Consider the following 21,587-nt stretch of genomic DNA (forward strand, 5'->3'; position numbering starts at 1 on the left):
ATGGAAAGATCTTTTGGTAACTATTATATTTATAAAAAATAAAAAAAAATATTTACTTTTATAAATACTAATAATTTTTTTTTAAAATATTATATTTATTTATTATTTTATATGATATTCTCTCCATCGTGATTATTTACAAATATATAACTATTTTTAGCTCAACAACTATTAGAGCAATTATCAGAAAATATCAGTCAATTTATTTTGACCGTATTAACAACTAAAGAAAAAAATGAAAGTGCTCCAGTAGTTGAAGTTGTAAGTATATCACTATGGTACCATACTATTGGATAGTGTTGGATTATATTAATTATCTTTTTAATTAAATATTTGTAGACAGCAATTGCAAATGCAGCATCATCACTATCTGACGTTGCTGTGCAATTGGCAAACGATGAATATTCAAAATTTACAAATATCTATAATGAAATTATTGAAACTACATCCAGAATGTCAAAAATTAAAAAACAAACATTATATGCTGTAACAAATTTTGATAATAATAATAAAAATGCATCATGGAATGCTTTAATCGAATCATGCAAATGTATTGCTACAGAAACTTATACAATTTTACAAGTAATTTATGATGCTGATATCAAAAGGTAATTATTTAATAATATAAATATATATCAATTGTTAACGAACTAACTTTTTCAAAATATTTTTTGTATAGACTAAAGCATTTAAATGATTTATCAAAGGAACAAATGAAAACTAATTTAAATTCATTCCACTTGGTCGATAATTCAGAGTTTAATAAATTTGGTGATATAATTAATGAATCAATAAGTAGCCTATTAGAATATTCATCATATGTTAATGTTAAGGCCAAGGAAATTAGAGATATTGCTCCATTGGTTTCAGATGAGTTAATTCAAGATGCTGATAGAATTGAGGTTGAGGGTAATAGACTTATCGATATCGTTAATGATATGTTTGCTGATATTGACGATCCATCACAAAAACAATTATTTATTCAACAACAAGATTCATTAAATAGCTTACTTGATAAAACCTACTCAACCATCGAATTAAATTCACCATCACTTTCACTAAATATAAACTATTTAGCTCCTCTAGCCTCTTCAACTACAGGAGCAGTAGATCAAGATTCAACAACAGATCCAAATATAAATGATAATGAAACATCAATACTTGACGATTTAATTAGAGGAGTTTCAAAATCATCTGTTGAACTATTAAGGGCAGTTTGTAGAGTCGATCCAGTAGCAAATGAAATCATCTCAAACTCTGTTGAAAAAATAACATTAATGTTGGATGAAAATGTAAATAAATGGGCACAAGAACAAACCCAAGGTGGTTCTAAAGATGAACGTCAAGAAGAAGCTAAACAAATATCAAAAATGATTATGAACGAACTAGTTCCAGGACTTTTACAGAGAGCCAAATTGGTAATTGAAAAGCAACAATCAAGTGACAACTTTGGAGAGATTCAACAGGATATTAATAAGGTTGTAGAGGTATTAGACTCTATTCACGAAAATCTTGGTAATCTAAGCTCAATAGTTTCAAGTAAAGAATCTCAATTTTTAAATATAATTAAAGCAAAAGAAGATGGCTTGGCAGTTCTTCAAGACTCTGTACAAAATCATGCCGCAATAGTAGGCACTCTTAAACATTTAGCAAAAAATCAAACTCAATTAGAATCAATTCTTGGCGAAAATAGCCCAGAAGAAATTAATGAAGCTGTTTCTAAACTTTCTGAACTTTTACCATTACAAATTCAAGCCGCCAAACTTTACTTAAAAGATCCAAACAATCCAGAAACCAAATCACAATTCCAAGAGATTGGTGACCGTATGAAATTACCATTATCAAAGATTGTAAGTCTAATGGAACCAAATAAATATAATGACAGTGATGAAATTTTAGCTAAACAAGTCAATGGTTCAGCCATGATTATTGAAGCCGCTAAGCAAGGTGACGCTAATAGAGTAGAGCAAATTTTAAAGGATTTGGAAATGGCCAATGCCACATTAGTATCAATTGTTCAAGGTGAAACAATTCTAGCCGACGACCCATTACTTGAAAAAATGATAAAAACCACAAGCGATCAATTATTACAACATGTTTCTGAACGTAGAGGACTCAGTACCAAGTTATTAAAAGATCCACATAATAAAGACACTCAAAATCAACTTATTCAATGTAATCAAAAAATTGCTAATCTTTCAAAATCACTCACAGATTCAATGAAATCGCTTGAAGCTATACCACTATTAAAGATTCAATTATTAGAAGCTGCTAAACAAGGAAACCCAACCAAGGCACAATCCATCCTCAAAGATATCAACAATAGGGTCAATGCTATCATTTACAATGGTAACAACTTGAACGATAACCTTTTGAATAATGAAAATAAGGAAGAAAAGGAATTACTCTTTAAAGAAATTAAAGAATTGGAAAATTATTTAAATCAATTAAATAAAGAAGTTAACAATGGAATCAAATCAAATCAACTCCAAAATATTGGCAATAATTTAGACTACACTACAGACAATATAATAAACAAATTAAATGGTATAAATGATTTATCAAATAAGCTATACGATAAAGTTGTTGAGGGTGGAAGTGGCGGTATGAAGTCATCAACATCAACATCATCACTATTATCATTAATGACAACACCACCCTTAGAAGCTGCATTGCTATCATCAAATAATGACGGAGTAGATGATGAATTATTTAGAAAAGAATTTGAAATTATTCAAGAAAACAAAGAGAATGAAAGAAAATTAGAGCAACAACAAGAAGAAGAATTTAAAAAATTAGAAAAGCTTTCAAATGATCAAAAGCTATTGTCACTATTCAATGACTTGATTCAGCACATCAAAAAAAGTGAAGCCAACAAATCAATGCTTACATTAAAACAATTAATTTCTGAACAAGATAAACTTATTCAACTTGCAAATGAACTATCATTAAAGAGTAAAAGCCAATCATTTAAGGACCAAGTCGCCAAATCTATCCAGCTATTTAAAAACTCTGTTGCATTAGCAATTAGTTTAGCAGGTAAAGCCAATTTACCAGAGAATGAAATATCACTTAGTAAAGCTACCAAAACTGTAAAGAAATCAATTATCGAATTAACTCATTTATTGGTATTAAATCCAAATATTGAATTATTAGCATCCTATCAATTATTAAAAGAAAAAAGCAATCAAAATGATTTATTAAATCACATTAGAACATACTCAAAAGAAGCATCACTCGAATTTAAGAATGGTGAACTCGAGCAAGTACAAAAGAATCAAAACCCAACAACACTTTTAGCTTTATTAAATGCATTAAATCAAGTCGATGCTCCCATCAAAGGTTTTGAAAAACATCAATTAAACTCAAGATACTACATTCAAACAGCCTATGAAGTCGACAAGGACGATTTAATTTCACAAGCCATCGAAAATATTGTCTATCAACAGTCAGAACTACTCTTAATGGCAACCGAGTATTTAAATAGCATTGACTCCTCCTCAGTAGATAACAATGTTAGAAAACTTTTAATCAACTCTATCCAAACTGTTAAAAAGAGTATAATTGAACAAGTCGAATCATCTTTGGTATTCCTTGATACAAAAAATAACAACAAAGAAGAGGCCATCGAAAAACTTCTTACCGTCATTGATACAGTTCGTGACTCTGTTTCAACCCTTGCCAAATCTGTATTCACTGCAAAATCAAATCAACAACACTCACCCACTTTCTCATCTGAAACCATTAAACAATCTATTAACTCTGTATTACCATCATTAACATTAGCCAAAACCAAATTAAACTCAAATCCACAAGATAATCAATATAAAAATGATTACGAAAAAATCCTTAACCAAATTATTGAACCATTGGAAGATTTAATTTTAAATCAAAACTTTAATGAAAACTTTAAATTAGATAAACTAGAAAACAACGATTCATCATCAACATCATCTGATGATCAATATTACAATAATTTTAAGAAATTAAAGAAATTGGTTAATGACGAAAATGTTGAACTTAATAAATTAGAAGCAAATGCATTAGAATCAGACTCGAAAGGTGTTGTTGAATCATCAAGAGTATTGGTTAAATTACATCAAGAGATTGTTTCCTTGGCTGATCAATTTATAAATGATGAATCATTACCACCAATTGGAGGCAGTGAGGAGATTATCAAAGAATGTTCAAAAGAGCTCACACTTTTAATTCCATTGCAGCTAACTACAATCAAACAAATGTTACAATCTACAGACATTCCAACCGAAGCTGCACTTCAAAAAAAGATATCACATGTTAATAACCAAATAAAGAGAAATCTAAATCAAATTGAAAACCAAATTTCACCATCATTACCACACCTCAAAGTACCATTCTACAGGGATCAGTTCAAAAAGATTACCAAAGAAATTGACAATAATGGTCAAGTTCATCAAGACGAAAAGAAATTAAGAAACAACTTAAGAAAACTTGAACATATTGCAAATCAATCATTAGAGGCAGGTAATAATGAATTGTTAAAAGTATTTGACAAAGAAAAACAAAGAAGAGTTAGAGATGCATGTGAAGAATTGGAAAAACGTTTAAATAAGAACCAACCAACTAACTTAACAAATACCATTCAACTATACTCATTAAATCCAAAGAATCCATCTAATAGAGCACAATTTGAAAAAGAATCTCACTCATTCCAAAACGCAATTAATAAATTAGCAGATGAAACCAATACAAACTCTTTAGAGTTATTATCAAACCACTTAGATTTAATTCAAAAGATGGTTACAAACTCTTCAAAATTGAATAATGGTGGTAATGTAGGTAAAATTGATGAAAAGTCAAAAGAAATTCTTAGCAACTATTCAAAATTAAAAGAACAATTAGCAAAAGATTTAATACATATTAGCAATCCAGAAAAGAAAGCAACCATTATTTCATGTTTAAATGAAATTGAAACAACTACACCAGAATTAATTAGAGCATCAAGAAATAATTGTAATTCAGATGATCAAACAAAGAGAGAACATTTAGAAACCCTTTTAAATAAAATCGAAACCCCAATTTATGAAATTCTTTCGATACTAGACTCAATTGATCCAATCTACAACTTTGAAACTGCAGTTAAAGAACATCAATCAACTTTAAATCAATTAAACGATGCATTAAAATCAAACAATGAACCTAAAGTAAATCAACTATTAACCAAGTTACAAAACATTCAAAATAAAATAAAACCAATTTTAAAACAAGATAATAATAATAGCAACAAAAAGAATATTGACGAAATTGAAGCACAAATCAAATCCAAAATGTCAGATGTTTCAACCATTTCAAAAGACTATTTAAAGAACTATAATAGTATAACACCAAATATTATTGCAGAACAAGAAATGGCCTTCTCTGCTTTAAAGAATGCTATGAATGCTATCTACAGTAATGAAATCCCTGAACTTTTAGAAAAGAGAGAAAAAATTAATCAAAACTCCCAATCAAAGTCTAAAACATTACAGCAATTAGTTGCCTCAATTAAAACAAATAACCTTTTACCAATTGCTGCAAACCCAAATAAAATTGAAAGATTTGTATCTGTTCAAACAAACACTCAACAACCAGTACTCCAAAGAGTTACTTCAACCGCAAGTGTAAACTATAAACCAAGAGCAATGTCAATTAGTCAAAAATTAATAAATACAAATAATACTGCCAAAGCAAATAATACTGCAGCTATAAAACCCAATACTACAGTTACCACCAATAGTAATTCTTCAGCCAGTCCAGTTGTTTCAACAGTTAATATTAATAAACCACCAGTTCAACAAAAACCACAACAACCACAACAACCACAAGAAATTAGAAAACCTGTTAAATTATCAAATCCAATTACCCCCACAAAATCAAATACTGGTAATGGTTCATCAAAACCAACCACCTCTGCTCCACTACCAATTAATAACAATCCAATGTCTTTAGAAGATTCAGTTATTAATGCATCAAACCAAATTCAAAACTCCAATAGTGGATTGGATAATCATAAAGTGACAGATATAGCAAAAGAGCTTGAACTCTATGCCAATGCAATCAAAACCAATCAAAAACAATTAATGGTTCTTTGTAGCAGAAATATTTCAGTTTTATTAAATAAGTATTCAGATGAAGTTTCAACAACAGCCAAATCGAGTACAAATAAACTTTTACAATCCCGTATGAGTCACAGCGTAAATGTTCTAAAAACTCTTAGTTGTCAATTCAAAATTCTTACTGGTGTAAAAGCTGCTTCATCCTCAGAACAAGATGCTGATGCTGATTCTGATTCTCAACTCACCTCTCTTGTAAAACTATTATCATCAACACTTTTAGATTTAAATACAAGTTTAATTACAAATTCAAAAGTTAACAAAAAATAATTTTAATAAAAATATAAAATTATAAAATTATAAAAATAAAAAAAAAAAGAAATTATAAAAGTATTTTCATTTTAAAACAAATAATAATAGAGAAAATTTATTATTATTTTAGATATATTGAAAAAAAAAAAATTTAGGGTTTTTTTTTTTTTTTTTTTTTTTTTGACAAAAAGACGTGACTGTTGGGGTTTATTAAATGACTTTTGCGAGCATTCTAACTTTTTTTATTTTCCATCCCACCTCTTTATTTTAGTATTGGTGCGTAAACAATATTTTTTTTTTTAATTAAAATTTTATTTTTATTATAACCATTTTATTTAATATTATCTATTTTTTTTTTATTGTAAATTTTATTTGATATAATCTAAATAAGAAATAAAATTTATAATTTTTTTTATAAATAAAATAATATATCTATACAACTGGCTGGTACAAAATAATAAAAATAATGTTATGGTTTCGAAAAATTTTTAATTATTGCGAATGTGAACGCGTTTTTAATTGATAAAAAACAATCACCTAAAAAGCAAAAGACACCGTATTTTTTCGACTTTTTTTAGATATTTTTTTTTTTGACAAAAAAAGTTTTGATCACACAGAAATCTTTTCTTCCCACTGCTCACCCTAAAAATTAAAAATTTACCATTTTATATTACTGGTTACCAAAATTAAAAAAAAAATACTACTATTATTACAATTTAATTTATACTTTATTATTTTTGAAATTGATTATATAGCTATTTGTAATTATTTAAAACCAGTGAAAAATCAGCATGCAAAAAATGGATTTTATAAAATTTTATTATTTTATTTTTTTATTTTATTAATAAAATAAAAAAATAAAAAAAAAGATATTTTTAAAATAAAATTTTTTATTATGTTTTACTTTTAAGTTTTTTTTTTTTTTTTTTAAATTCGAAAATACAAAGAAAAATCAAATGCTATTGTTTTGTTGTGGTTGGTGTTGGTGGTGGGTTTAAAATTAGTGTTGGGAAATGTGATTAAAAATATATTTAGTTATTGGTCTCGGCATAATGGGTCAAAATTTGATTTTATTTTTTTTTTTAATAAAAAATTTTTTTATTTTTTAAAATAAAAAATTAAATTATTTTGATTAAAAATATTTTTTTCTTTTTTTATTTAAAAAATTATTATTTTTTTATTGTGTTATAATAAATTTTATTGTAATATATATATTATATTTTTATATAAATAAAGAAAAAGAATTAGATTTTTCTTTTTTTTTTTTTTTATTTTTAATTTAAATTTTTTAATTTTATAATTTATAATTTTATATAAAAAGATAATTGGTATTTAAAAAAAAATGGGTAAAGGCAGTGGGGTTCCACTGAAAGAAAAACCATATCCAAAAGTTGTTTATGGTTCTATTAAATCCAATAGAAAGCAACCAAAATCATTACCAAATGAAATTACTATCGATCAAATCTTGCAAACACTCCCAAAAGAAGTTTTCGAAACAAGTAATTTTAGATCATTCACCTCATTACTTATTACCATTCTTTTCATTGGTCTCAGTATTACTTTTATTAATTTAGTTCCATCCTATCTCTATCCAATTGGTTGGATGTTAATGGGTGCCTCAGTAACTGGTGTAAGTATTCAAATTATATTTTTAATTTCTATTTTAATCATTGTCACTGTTATTTTTGTTATTATTTCATATATATTGTTTTTATTTTATTTTCCGTATTTTTTTAATTTTGGAATAATTTTTTTATTTTTTTTATTTTTTTATATTTTTATATTTTAAAATTTTTTTTTTAATTTTTCAAAATATATTAATTCTATTTTTTTTTTTACAAATAATTAATAAAAAAATGATAAATAATATTTAGTTAATGGTAATTGGTAATGATTGTATTCACAAAACCTTCTCAAACAACTCATTAGTCAATTCAATTATTGGTACTATTGTTATGTTACCATTACTCTATCCATTCCAATCTTACAAGATTTCAGAAAAAAACAATACAGCAAATAAAAATAAAATGGAACAATTCGAAATTAATGCTATTGATAACAAGTCATCAAACCAAGATAGTTATTTTAGAACATGGGCCACAGGTAAATTCTTTTGGATTCTTTCAATTATTAATTGGGCAGAGAAATACTTTTCAGTTAAAAACCTCAGTGACAAACAAGATAAAAGTAAAGCTTTTGCATCTATTGTAATCGTTTATATTTTTGGTTTCATCTTTTTCCCAATGATGATCAAATTTGTTGGTGTTAGTGGTTTCTTAAACTATTGGTTCGCTCCATGGTTAATCCTCCATTTCCTTTTATCAACTGCTTCACTCTTACCATCAATTCCATTTTATGAAGAGATCCAACAAGCTGCTATTGCCGATAAAAACAAGAAACAAAACTATTTAGTTCACATCACCTATCCACAATGGTTCGAATTTATTGTTAAAGATATCAACTTTTCACTTCCACGTCAAATAGCTGTTACCATTCCACATTACAATCTTAGAAAAGCTTATCAAGCCTTCAAGAAGAGCTGGGGTGAATACATTTATGAATGCACTTTTGAAATGGAGCTCTTTAAAGAATTAATCAATCGTAGTCAAGATTTCTCAAATCAAATCTTCTCACCATTCGATGTCGCTCCATTGGTACCAAAACAACCAGTTGATGCCCCAGCTAGCACTCGTCCAAGTAGAACCGTTAAAGAATTCCTCAAAGCTATCAACTGGCTTCATTTTGGTCTTTTAATTGGTACTCCAATCATTGCAATTTATGGTATGCTCACTGTCTCATTAACCTGGAAAACTTTTGTTTGGACTTTTATTTACTATCATATGACTGGTATGGGTATTACTGCTGGTTATCACAGATTATGGTCACACAGAGCTTATAGTGCTAAAGCCCCACTCCGTGCTGCACTCTTAATATTTGGTGCAGGTGCTGTTGAAGGTTCATGCCGTTGGTGGTGCAGAGATCATCGTGCTCATCATCGTTACATCGATACTGAAAAAGATCCATATAGTGCTCATTACGGTTTCTGGTGGAGCCATTTCGGTTGGTTAATGATGAAACAAGACCCAAAGAAAATTGGTAGAGCTAACATTGACGATTTAAATGCAGATCCATGGATTATGTGGCAACATAAAAACTATCTTAAAATCGCTACTTTTATGGGCTTTATTTTCCCAACTCTTGTCGCTGGTTTTGGCTGGGGTGATTGGGCTGGTGGTTATTTCTACTCTGGTGTTCTTCGTCTTGTAACAGTTCAACATTCTACTTTTATGGTTAATTCTTTGGCTCATTACCTCGGTGATACACCATATGATGACAATCATACTCCAAAAGACTCTTTTGTTACCGCTGTTTTAACCTTTGGTGAAGGTTACCACAATTTCCATCACGAATTCCCAAGTGATTACAGAAATGCTTACAAAATCTATCAATACGATCCAACTAAATGGTTAATTAATATTTTATCTTATGTTGGTTTAGCTTATAACCTCAAGACCTTCTCAGATAACGAAATTCAAAAGGGTATGCTCCAAATGCATGAAAAACATATTGCACAAAAGAGAGAATCAATTTATTGGGGTATTAAAAAAGAAGACCTCCCATCAATGACAATGGAAGAATTCGACCAATTAGTTACCAAACAAAACAGAAAATTAATCATCATCAATGATAATGTTTTAGATGTCGAAACCTTTATGAACGATCATCCAGGTGGCCTTTCATATATTAATATGGGTATTGGTAAAGATGCTACTAAAATGTTTACCGGTGAAGTTTATGGTCATTCAAATGCTGCTAAAAATTTATTATGTCAATTTTCAATTGCTACAATTTCAAATGAAAAAAAAGATAATTAATCATTTATAATAAAAAACAAAAAAAAAAAAAATTTAAATATAATATAATAATATATTTCAATATATTAATATTATATTATCTTTTGAAATTATTAATAATTTATTATTAATATTTTTCAAAATTGATCACATTGTTAAAAACAAAAAAAAAAAAAAAAACTATGCCAATTTTTTGGTTTGGTGTGTTTATTTTATTTTACTTTAATATTTTTAAATCTTAAAACTATCTCTTTTTTTTTAGGGTTAAAGATTTCAAATAAATATTAATATTAGTATTAATATTTTTCATCCTTTTATATGTTTTATGTTAACTGTTTATTTTTTTTTAATATTAATTTTAAAATAAACAGAGATTAATTCTCAATGAAAAAATATTAAAATAATTATTTTTTTATTTTAAAATGTAAAAACAAATTACTATTTTAAAAAGTGATCATATGATTTTTTTATATTTAGAAATGTAGATTCAGCTCTTAATATTATTTCAAATAAATTTTGATTAAAAGATTTGTTTTCATAAAAATTATAACCATTATTACATATTAGAAAAAACCATGGTTTTTTTTTTTTTTTTGTTTGAGTTTCTAATAATTCATTTAATATTATAATTTTAACATGAATTTAAACAAAAAAAAGTATAAATAAATTTTTTTTTTTTTTTTAAAATCATCATATTATTTATTTATTTATTTATTAAAAATTATTCAAAATGTTAAAATTAATTTTAATTATTAGTTTTGTAGTTTGTTTTATTTCTTTAGTTAATGGTCATGGATATTTCGTTTATCCAATTTCCAGACAACAAAAATGTAACAAAGGTGCAGGTTCCTTTTGGTGGCCTGAAAATGGTGATGGTATTGCTGATCCAGCATGTAGAGCTGCATTTAAATATGTTTACAACAAGGGTGGAAGTGGCCAATATCAGTTTACTCAAAGTAATGAATACTCTGTTTTAATTCCAAATTATGCAGCTGGTGCATCTGCTCTTCAAACTGCTGTTCCAAAAGCACTTTGTTCTGCTGGTAATACAGTATCACCAAATGATAAAAGTGGTATGTCAATTGCTTCTAATTGGAGTGTAACTCAGATACCTGCTGCTAACGGTGCTTTAACCAAAACCATAACCGCTAAATTTTGTGCCACTGCAAGTCATCTCCCATCTTTCTTTGAATTCTATATTTCAAAACCAGGTTATAACCCAGCAACAACTGAATTAAAATGGTCTGATTTAACTTTATTCCAGACTTTCCAAAACCCAACCCTCATTTCAATGAGTGATCCAAATTGTGGTGCTTCAAATGGTTATTCCTTCACCTTAAATTTACCAACTAGATTTAGCAATGCTGTTTTACTTACTCGTTGGCAACGTGTTGACCCAGTAGGTGAATGTTTCATCTCCTGTTCAGATTTCAAAAACATTGTACAATAATTAATTTAATTATCAACAATTATAAAACTTGTAATACTATTGTTTTAATGTTATATTTATTTTAGTTCATTTTTAAATAAAATCATTTAAAAATTAAAAAAATTATTTATTTTTATAAAATTATAAAACAAAACTTAATTTTATTTTTTAATAGTTTACTAAATCCCATTCCTTTTCTTTATTTTGAACAAAATGTTTAGGTTCCCATACAATGTTATTTTTCTTTCTATCATCCAATAATTGTTTTTGTTGTTTTTCCAATTTTTTTTTTTCATTGAATTTTTTACTATTATTGCCTTCATTATGTGCATCTGTAAAATCCTTCCAAATATTGCTTGAATCACTTGGCAATTCTTTATCTTGGTTTAACTGGACTATACTTGTGGCAGCAGGTCTTTGGAATAATGGTTTTGTTTCTTTAGTTTTTAAATCTTGAATTTTAAAATCGTTGCTCCATTTTCCTTGTATTAAATGGGTGGCTTGATTTGTTTCCGTGTCAATAACTTGAACTTCTGCCTTATCATAATCACCACCAAATAGGGGTTTTTCAAAATATTTTAATTGCAATTTATATTTTGATTTATCTGATGTGATTGTAGTTTCTCCAACTATTTCACTAAAACCTCTTAAGAAACGGGCACATAGGAGTGGTGGAGGGCAGCTGTAAGTTTCATTGTACTTGTCTATTTTAACTTTGAGATAACCAACAAGTTCTACCTTAATATTTGTACCCATAAAATAATAGTTTACTGTATATAAATAGTTGACTTTAATACCATGCTTTTTATTATAAATACATCCTGTTGCAGTTTCAGTTTCTTCAGATATACATTCTGTGCAGTAGTAATTTTCAGTCTCTATTTGCCCATTTTCATCCTTGCAGTGGAAATTTCCCATCAATGTTTCACCTAAAATTGGTACTACTGGTTTTCCAAACTATAAAAAAATTAATAACATATTAATATTATTTTAATTGCAATATTTAAAAAAAAGAAACTTACCACAGAAGTATGAGAAAATGAAGATAAAATCCAACGATATACTTGTATTGATCTTTCTAAACTATCTTCTATATTATTTAGGCTTTAAAAGATTATAAGTAGCATAAATTTTTTTTTAATTTTTATTAAATAATAATTACTTTAACAATATATCAAAGTTTGAATAGTAACCTTCTAGATAATTATATATGGTTGATTTTGGTGATAAAAATGATACTGGTATTGGGGCCTTGTTAATATTTGCACCTAGTTTTAAATTGAATGATTTTATAAATCTAAAAACAATTTGTAACCTTGATTCATCTTTGCCTTCTTCAAAAGTTTTTTCTTCACTTGCATCATCTATTTTATATATTTCTGTATCTTTACTCATTTCTTTATTTCTTTATTTCTTTATTTTTTAAAAAAATTATATTAATATTATTATTATAAAAACAAAATTTAATTTTAATACTATTTATTTATTTATAAAAAAAAAATTAATTTAAAAAAAATTAAAATAAAAAAAAATTAAAATATAAATAAAAAAATAAAAAAAAATTTTTAAAAAAAAAAAGGGGGTTGTTTTTGAAATCGGAGGTTTTTTTTTTATCAAAATTTATTTTAAAAGTGGGTTTTTTAACCACATGTGATTACTTCTCTCCTTAATCAAAATAATTATAATATATTCGAAAGGTTTAATAAATATTATATTTTAAATTAAAGATGGAATTGTTCTTTAGGTAAAAATTAAAAAGGACCCAATTGAAAAATAGTAAAAAAATTTACAAATAAAAAAATATGTGATAAATCTAATTATTAATAATAAATTTCAAATTTTTTTTTTAATTTTTTGATTATTTAGTTTGTGTTATTATATTTTTGGTTATTTTAATTTTGAAAATATTTTTTATTAATTCATCATGATAATTTAAAGCAATAAACTTGGTCTTTTGGTCAAAGTCTTCACGCATTGAAGATAGTCTGGAGAAATTCAACAAAAACTCATCTTCCTGATGATGTTTTAATTCACCTAATATAATACAAAAATTTAGTTTTTCAACAAAGCAAGGGTAGGAAAGCCTGGTTAAATCCGTGTGACTTAAGATCTCATCCTGTCGGTTCGCGAGTTCGAATCTCGCCTCTTGCAATTATCTTTTTTATTGATAAATTCTTCCGGGTGATTATGTTAAAAGGGTTTGTGTTAAGAAATATATGACGATCAAGAAAATACAATAAAAGAACTCGATTATAAGAATCTAATACACCGTCTCTTACACTAATAATATAAATTATATTATTAAGTAAGATTTTTTAAAAAAAAAAAAAAAAAAAAAAAAAAAAAAAAATAAGAATCTAACCTCAAAATGGACTAAACTAGCTACTTTAGAATACTTAAAAGGTTTAAAAAACATCAAGGAAAGACAAGCTAAACAACCACAAACAGCAACATCAATGAAGAATATAGAAAATTCAAAAGAAGAATAGCAAGAGCATACTTCATCAGCATCAAATCTTTACCAAATATCAACAGTTTAGAATATTTTCTTTAAAAACTTTATAAAAAAAACATTAAATAAAATTTTACTGATTAATTTACATTTGCTTTTAACTATCTTCACTTTTAAAAAAAAAAAAAAAAAAATTAAGAAATGTAATGTAGATGGAGCTTTAGCTTTTTATTAACAACTAACCTCTACTCCTAACATTTAATAAAATTTATTTTCAAATTTCAAGATTAAAACAATTTAATTAATTAATTGATTTCCATTAATTAACTTATTAATAAAACCGCTATAATTTAATTTAAAAAATTTAAAAAATTTAAAATAATAAAATAATAAACAAATTTTATTTAATTTTTAAAATAAATATTTCTTTAATCAACTATATAGTTTGATTGTTGCTCTTTACCACAATGTTATCTAGCATTATAGTATAAGTCATTTTTTGATTTTTCTTAAATAAAAATTTTATAATGCTCTATAAAAATAATTGATTATTAATAAATAACAATTCCAAATATTAATTTTTAATTATAAAAACTTACTATTAAAAAGTAAAGGGAAAGGAGAACCCTTAAAAGCAAAGACTCCACATGATTATTCTTTAAAGAATTGATGGGATCAAAAGGAAATTTTGCGAAATTATAAAATAATATACATAATAAAATAATTTTTATAAACACTAAAACAAAACCCACTTTTCTATTTTTAATAAAATAAGAAATTATTCCAATAAATAAAGATATCGAATAAAAACAAATAACTGAATAATCTTTTATTCTATCCATTTTATCCATTTTAAATGAAAAAAAAAAATTTAAAATTTAAATATAAGTGTATAATATTAAAAAAAAATCTATAAAAATTTTATAATAAAAAAATTTAATTAAAAAAAAAAGACCCAATTTTAAAAAAAATTTTGATTAAATAAAAATTACCAAAAACTTAAAAAAATTAAGTTAATTTTAACACGGGTGCAAAAAGGTGGGAATATTTTTTGATCACAAGTTGTTAGATATTATGTTTTATTACTGTAACAATCCTAATGAATTGTTAAAAAAATTAGTATTGTTTATTATATAACAGACATGATAAAGAAAAAATTTAAAAAAAAATAATTAGGTATGTGATATTTAAAAATTTCTTTTATTTATTTCTGGTTATGGGGTGCCCCCTATTATATTTATTTATTTTTTTTTTATTATTTTTAAGTTTAAATTTTATAACCTGAATATTTATTCCAATCTTATATATTTTTTTTTATTTTTTGAATTTATAAGATCTATTATGTAGTTATTTTCGTGTTCGATTTCTGTACTTGATAATAACTCAATACCATCTCTTTCATCTTCTTCGAAACATGTGCATCTATCTTTTTTCTCTCTGACAAAATCAACAACATTCTAAATTTGAAATAAAAAAGAAATAATATAAAATTTTGTTAATAAACTACTTTTTATTTAATTATTTTTTACTTTAAATTTTATATTATAATTACCTTTATTGTATGGAATAACATAAAGAAATTAGAAAATGTTTCACTTGAATTTGAGTTTGAAAAAGATGAAGAGAAACCATATTTTGAGAAATCATTAATAATTTCCAAAACAACCAATATTAAAAAGAAACCATGAGTTCCAATAATAATAACTTTTGGTAGCCTCCAATTTTGTTTATATTTTACAATTAATTTAAAGGATCCAATTAAAACAATAAATACCAAATATGTTATTGCTAGTGAATATTTGCCTGAAAAAATTTTGAATAAATCACTTTGGGTAACTATATTGATGATTTTTTCAATTATTTCTATTTTTGAAATTAACTCTATTAATTTTTTAATTACATCATTATTATGAATATCATAGCAATCGTAATCCATTTTTTATAATATTTTTTTTGTGTGTGTGTTTTTTTTTGTGTTTTTAAAGATTTAAAAAATATTTAGCTTTTATGAAAAAAAATAGAAAAAAAAAAAAAAAAAAAAAAAAACTTAATAACAAAGATTCTGTCATTAGAAAATTCACGAGATCATTAATTTTTTTTTTTTTTTTTTTTTAATTTTATTTAAGTTTTCACACCATTGGATATTATGTCCGTGTTGTCCTCAAAAAAATAAAATAAAAAATAATTAAAATTGTTGATTGAAAAAATATCTTCAACCAACAATGTTTTTAAAAAAAAAAAAAATTTATTCACAAAAAAAAAAAAAACCTTATGCACAAAAAAAATATTAACTTCAAAAAAAAAGCAATTACTTTATTTAGTTCATATTTTTTGTCAAATTAATATTGAACAAAATAAAGCATATTACTTTATTTAATTTTATTGAGATATTGATTTTTTACTGTTTCACACAGCAAATTTTAATGTTACATTGATTTTATATATATTATAAATAAGATTATGATTATTATTATTATTATTATTATTATTATTGTTATTATTGTTAAATAACAATACCTTGAAAAAGAGAAAGGATAAAATTAACTATAAATAAATATACTTTTTTTCATTATTTTCTTGGTGGAACTATTGGTTTTTTTGTATTTGGTGATGGTACAATTGGTGGAGCTTTCATTGCATTGGTATTGATAGTGGTATTGATTGGTTCGTGAGGTGATGGTGATGAAGATCCAATATTGGTAGTACTTGGGAGATTTGAAGCTGAACGTGTTGGAGGGAGTGGCATAAATCTACCCTTATTCGAATCTGTGCTATTGGTTGAGGATGGAATTGCTAAATCATCTTTAGTTTCTGGTTGTTGTGGTTTATTTTTCACAGATGATGGTACAAATGATGAGGCTGATGATGTGTTTGATGATGATGATGGTGTAAATGTTGAGTGAGATCTTACGCTATTATTTGGTGCAGCTTGTTTTAATTGAGATAATTTTGATGGGAATGAAATTGGTTTTGGTGGCTCTGTGTTATTATTTGCAATTGGAGGTGCTGGTTTTGGTAATGGTCTAACAGTAGTTGCTGCTGGTTGCTGAGATGCTGGTGTTGGTGCATGTGTTGGTGTTGGTGTTGGTGTTGGTGGTGAACTATTATTATTGTTGTTAGTATTACCTGGAGTAGGTAATGGTCTTGAAGATTTAGCAGTTATTTGTTCAATTGGTTGTGGTGGAGTTGATTTAGGTCTAAATGAGGTAGGTGTTTCATTTGGTGTGTGCTCAGTTATTGGTACAACCGAAGCTCTTTTTGCTTTAAATTGAGTAGGTTGGTTTGGTTCTGTTGCGGCATTTGCTTGTTGCGATACTGTAGTTGTATTTGTTGATGAGTTTGTAATAAATGATCTCTTTGCAAAAGCTGGTTTTGGTTTGTTAATTGTTGGAGTAGGTGTTTGTGGTGATTCAACTGGTATTTGTGGTGATTCAACTGGTGTCTGTGGTGATTCGATTGGTGTTGGTGTTGTTGGTGTTGCTGACTGTTGTGGAATGGATGGTTTGTTTGTTTTTGGTGGTGGAGGTGGTAAAGGTTTTGATGGAATAGCATGCTTTGGTGATGGAGATGTTGGTTGACCGCCCAAAGAACCTGAAGCAGTTGCAGCACGATGAAGTGATTTTGGTGTATCGTTGGATTGAGATGGACTAGCGGTGGCAATAGTACTACGTTTAATATGATCTAGATATTTATCGGCTTCTCTTTCGTGCTCCTCACGATAAGGTCTGATTAACTCTTCCAAATCTGTGCACCATTCCATTTTTTGTTCGTAAGATTCTGCTACCAATGTAAATCTTCTACCTGTTGTTCCTGGTAAACTAATTTCAAAAGTATAAGGAATTGGAGAATTTCTAATTTCTTCATCATCTATATTTGTTGAGGCAATGATAAAAAGAGTTTCTAATTTGATTGATTTCTTGTCCTTTTGAGTTCTCATGATGATATCATTAAAGAGATAGTAGTGCATATAACAAATAATTCTATCTTTTTCATCATTTAATTCACCAAAAGTAGCTTCACGGATTAAATGACGGGTTGGTGTAAAGAATACAAATTTCTCTGGAGCTTCTAGTTTCTCGTGGATTTTATACATTTTTTGATGAACCTCGGCCTTTCTTTTACTTTCATTTACTGATAATACAACGGTTTGAATTGCCGTATAAGCTGTTTCGAGATTTTCAAGATCTGGATGGTCAGGAGGACTGTTCTTAATGAGCTCCCTTAAAAGCAATGGATACTTGCAAAGTCTTTGAACTGGTTTAATTAAAAAACTTTCGAGATTACATTGACGGCACTCTGGAGATGCTTGTTTCTCTTCTAAAAATTGTTTAAATGCTGGTATCTTTTTACTACAACGAACAATGTGATCTGATGATATAGTCTGATTGGCACAATACGAACTATAAATCTTTAAGTAATTGAAAAAGAAAATGAACCTTATACCAATAGTCGACTCTGGCTTTTCATCAGGTGCTACCCGTATAAGATCACTTAATAACTCTTTATTGACATTTAAAAGTGACTGAATGTTTGAAAAAATGGTTGAAATATCCTTCTCGGTTATAATTTTGCTCTCTCTTAGTGGTGTCAATAAGAAGTTTACTATTGTATTTAAATCGGCTATATAATCTTTCTCGGTATTTATAATTTCATTAATAACCATATTTCTTAATTTATGTTCACCCTCTTCCTTCATAACATTTTGATGCACTACTGGTGCAAATGCCCTGGTAACTTTAATAACTACCTCTTTCTTTGCTCCAGGTGTTGATGGTGATGCAACTATTGATGATAATTCCTCCTTATCATTAATTTGTTCTGATGATTGCGATGGTTGAATAGTACAATTATTATCTGAATTTTCTATATTATTATTGTTGGTTGTTTCATTTACTATTGGATTTTCTGAATTTATATTTACATTTTCTTTGGTTCCTTCTTCTGTAGAACCTTCACCATTATTATTATTATTACTAATACTATTGTTATTATTATTATTATTGTTATTATTATTATTATTATTTTTAATTGAATCACCTGATATTGCTAAATTACCACTACTTAAATTTGCTGTATTACTATCATTATCGTGATCGATTGGTGTTGGTGAATTTGATCTTTCAATAATTAATGAACTACTATTAGATTTTTTAACAGAAAATATTTTCGATATTACAGATGGTTCTCTGGTGATAGTTGGTTTTTCTTTTTCCTTTTCCTTCTCTTCAAGTTTTTGCTTTTGTTTCCCTAATTTCTCTTGTTCCAATTTTTCTTTTTCTTCCCTCTTCAAACGTTCCTTCTCTTCTTTTTGTTTTTGTTTCTCTAATTCTACACGCTCCTTTTCTTCTTTTTGCTTTTGTTTCTCTAACTCTATACGTTCTTTTTCTTCTTTTTGTTTTTGTTTCTTTAAATCCTTTTTTAAATTCTTATCTTCTTTTTTAGATTTCGATGATTTATTTGGTGTACCTGATGCTGTTGCTGCAGCTGCCTGATCTTTATCATCGCTGTCGCTATCATTTTCTTCTTCGTCATCATCATTTGTTGGTGTAGTGGTGGAAGTAGTGGTGGTTGTGGTTGTGGTAGTATCTTCTATATTGGTGGTTGCTGATGCAGATGTCGCAGTTTCTTCGCCTTCCTTTTGTTTTATCTCGGCTCCGTCTTGTTGTTTAGTTTCCTTCTTATTCTTATCTTCTAATTCTTCATCTTTAGATAAAACAAATCCAAAAAATTTTATTTTCATTATTGTAGTAAATATTTATAGTAAATTATGATTATTATAAATATAAAGTAAAGTATTTTTTTGTATGATTAAAATGTTGGAGAGGGCAAAAAAAATTAAAAATAAAAATAAAAAAGATTATAAAAAAAAATAAAAAAAATAGGTCAGTATATTATTTTTAGGTTTGGTATATATAAAATTGATTTTAATTATATAATTAAAATAAATAACCATATCTTACCCTTAGTCATTTTGTTTTTTATTATTTAATAAATATTATTTTATTTATTTCTAAATTAAACATATAGAAATGTGTGGTGTGGTTGAATTTGTGTGTGAGGGGTGTGTTAAAAAATTTGTAAATAAATAAAAATAAATAAGTTTAAAATTCTTTATAAAATAATAATAATAATTTTATATATAAATATTACTTAATTATAATGATAAAAATAAAAAATAAATTTGTGATGTTTTTAATTTTTTTTTTAAATGATTAAATAAAAAAAAATATTGATTAAAACGTAAAGTGTGAGTTTGGATTTTGGTGTTTGATGTTTGATGTTTGATGTTTGGTGTTTGGTGTATGTGTGGTATGTGTGGTGTGTGGTAATTGTTGAATGAATGGTTGTGATTGTATTGTGTATGTATTAAGTTGGTGGTGATGTAAAGAGATATGAACTATCTATCTTTAAAAAAACTATGATTTTTCTAAAATTATATATTATTATAATAATAATAACAATGCTATTTTAAAAAATAATAAAAGGTAAAAAAAAAAAAAAAGAAATAAACGTAAAATGTGTTATGGATAACTTCAAATATTTTAAAGTTGTTTATTTTTATTTTATTTTTTAGTTTTTCTAATAATACAATATTAAATAAATATAAATAAATAAATTATAAATAACCAAATCTTATTTTGATTATTTTGTTTGTTTTACTATTACAATGTTGTTAAATGATTAAATATTTTTATACTGTTTTTATTTTGATGTGTAAAAAAAAAAGAAAAAATTTTAAAAATCAAAAAAAAAAAAAAAAAAAAAATCAATTTTTTTCAAATTATTTTTTTATTTTTTTTATTTTTTTTGCAAAAACATAATAATAGGTTTTGTGGAGTACTCTATATTGATTTTATGCGAAACAAAATATCTTCACACATTTTTACTTTCATTTATTTGAAAAAAAATTTTCTTTTGAATACCAATGTATTTAAGATTTTCTAAATTTAAATACAACAACAGTTTTACCCTTTTAAAAAACATAAATTTTTTTAAAAGGGTAAATTATTTATTCAAAAACCAAACAAAATTCAAATTATATTTATTAAATTGGTTTAAAACATATATATAAAGAATTTTTAAAATAATTTGGTTAATGGTAAAATTTCCAATTTTCTCACACAACACACATTCCATTTTCAATTATTAAATAAAATAAAATAAAAAGTAATTTTAAAATAAACAAATACATCAAAACTATTTGTTTTTGCCCAATATGATTTTATTTTTTTTGTGATGGATAAAAATTATAAAAATAGATTTTATTTTTATTTTTATTTTTTTATTAAATAATTGAAATTTTTTTTTTTATTTATTTTGTTTCAAATAAATAAAAATGGAATAAATTTATTTATATTTAGTATTACTAACTAGTATTGCTATTATAATAATATTTAAATTTATTAATTTATTTTTATTGACAAATTATTATAAATATATTTTTTTTTTTTTGGCAAAAAAAATAATGT

General features: G+C 25.8%; 6 protein-coding genes across 6 annotated transcripts; 3 read left to right on the forward strand and 3 right to left on the reverse strand.

Moving 5' to 3' along the window:
* On the forward strand, nucleotides 1–6,463 carry DICPUDRAFT_93827 (uncharacterized protein; the record flags this gene model as incomplete). The annotated part of the gene is made up of 7 exons (XM_003284942.1): nucleotides 1–16; nucleotides 161–261; nucleotides 340–608; nucleotides 680–2,547; nucleotides 2,665–3,252; nucleotides 3,325–5,754; nucleotides 5,809–6,463. 7 exons carry the CDS (start codon nucleotides 1–3, stop codon nucleotides 6,399–6,401), a joined length of 5,865 nt encoding a protein of 1,954 aa, XP_003284990.1. The 3' UTR covers nucleotides 6,402–6,463.
* A 1,099-nt stretch (nucleotides 6,464–7,562) lies between these two features.
* On the forward strand, nucleotides 7,563–10,394 carry DICPUDRAFT_45823 (uncharacterized protein). Its single transcript, XM_003284943.1, has 2 exons — nucleotides 7,563–8,013; nucleotides 8,258–10,394. Exons 1-2 carry the CDS (start codon nucleotides 7,726–7,728, stop codon nucleotides 10,256–10,258), a joined length of 2,289 nt encoding a protein of 762 aa, XP_003284991.1. The 5' UTR covers nucleotides 7,563–7,725; the 3' UTR covers nucleotides 10,259–10,394.
* Nucleotides 10,395–10,961: 567 nt separating this feature from the next.
* DICPUDRAFT_53299 (uncharacterized protein) lies at nucleotides 10,962–11,782 on the forward strand. The gene has a single exon (XM_003284944.1). It carries the CDS (start codon nucleotides 10,968–10,970, stop codon nucleotides 11,685–11,687), a length of 720 nt encoding a protein of 239 aa, XP_003284992.1. The 5' UTR covers nucleotides 10,962–10,967; the 3' UTR covers nucleotides 11,688–11,782.
* A 52-nt stretch (nucleotides 11,783–11,834) lies between these two features.
* Nucleotides 11,835–13,061, reverse strand: DICPUDRAFT_148837 (uncharacterized protein; the record flags this gene model as incomplete). Its single annotated transcript, XM_003284972.1, has 3 exons — nucleotides 11,835–12,623; nucleotides 12,689–12,770; nucleotides 12,829–13,061. 3 exons carry the CDS (start codon nucleotides 13,059–13,061, stop codon nucleotides 11,835–11,837), a joined length of 1,104 nt encoding a protein of 367 aa, XP_003285020.1.
* A 2,346-nt stretch (nucleotides 13,062–15,407) lies between these two features.
* DICPUDRAFT_75950 (uncharacterized protein) lies at nucleotides 15,408–16,054 on the reverse strand (the record flags this gene model as incomplete). Its single annotated transcript, XM_003284973.1, has 2 exons — nucleotides 15,408–15,575; nucleotides 15,671–16,054. The coding sequence occupies 2 exons, from the start codon at nucleotides 16,052–16,054 to the stop codon at nucleotides 15,408–15,410; spliced, it is 552 nt and encodes a 183-aa protein (XP_003285021.1).
* Nucleotides 16,055–16,687: 633 nt separating this feature from the next.
* On the reverse strand, nucleotides 16,688–19,858 carry DICPUDRAFT_148839 (uncharacterized protein; the record flags this gene model as incomplete). The annotated part of the gene is made up of 1 exon (XM_003284974.1): nucleotides 16,688–19,858. The coding sequence occupies one exon, from the start codon at nucleotides 19,856–19,858 to the stop codon at nucleotides 16,688–16,690; it is 3,171 nt and encodes a 1,056-aa protein (XP_003285022.1).
* Nucleotides 19,859–21,587: the final 1,729 nt, after the last annotated feature.

This window comes from Dictyostelium purpureum, assembly GCF_000190715.1.
Source record: "Dictyostelium purpureum unplaced genomic scaffold DICPUscaffold_36, whole genome shotgun sequence".
NCBI classification, from domain to species: domain Eukaryota; phylum Evosea; class Eumycetozoa; order Dictyosteliales; family Dictyosteliaceae; genus Dictyostelium; species Dictyostelium purpureum.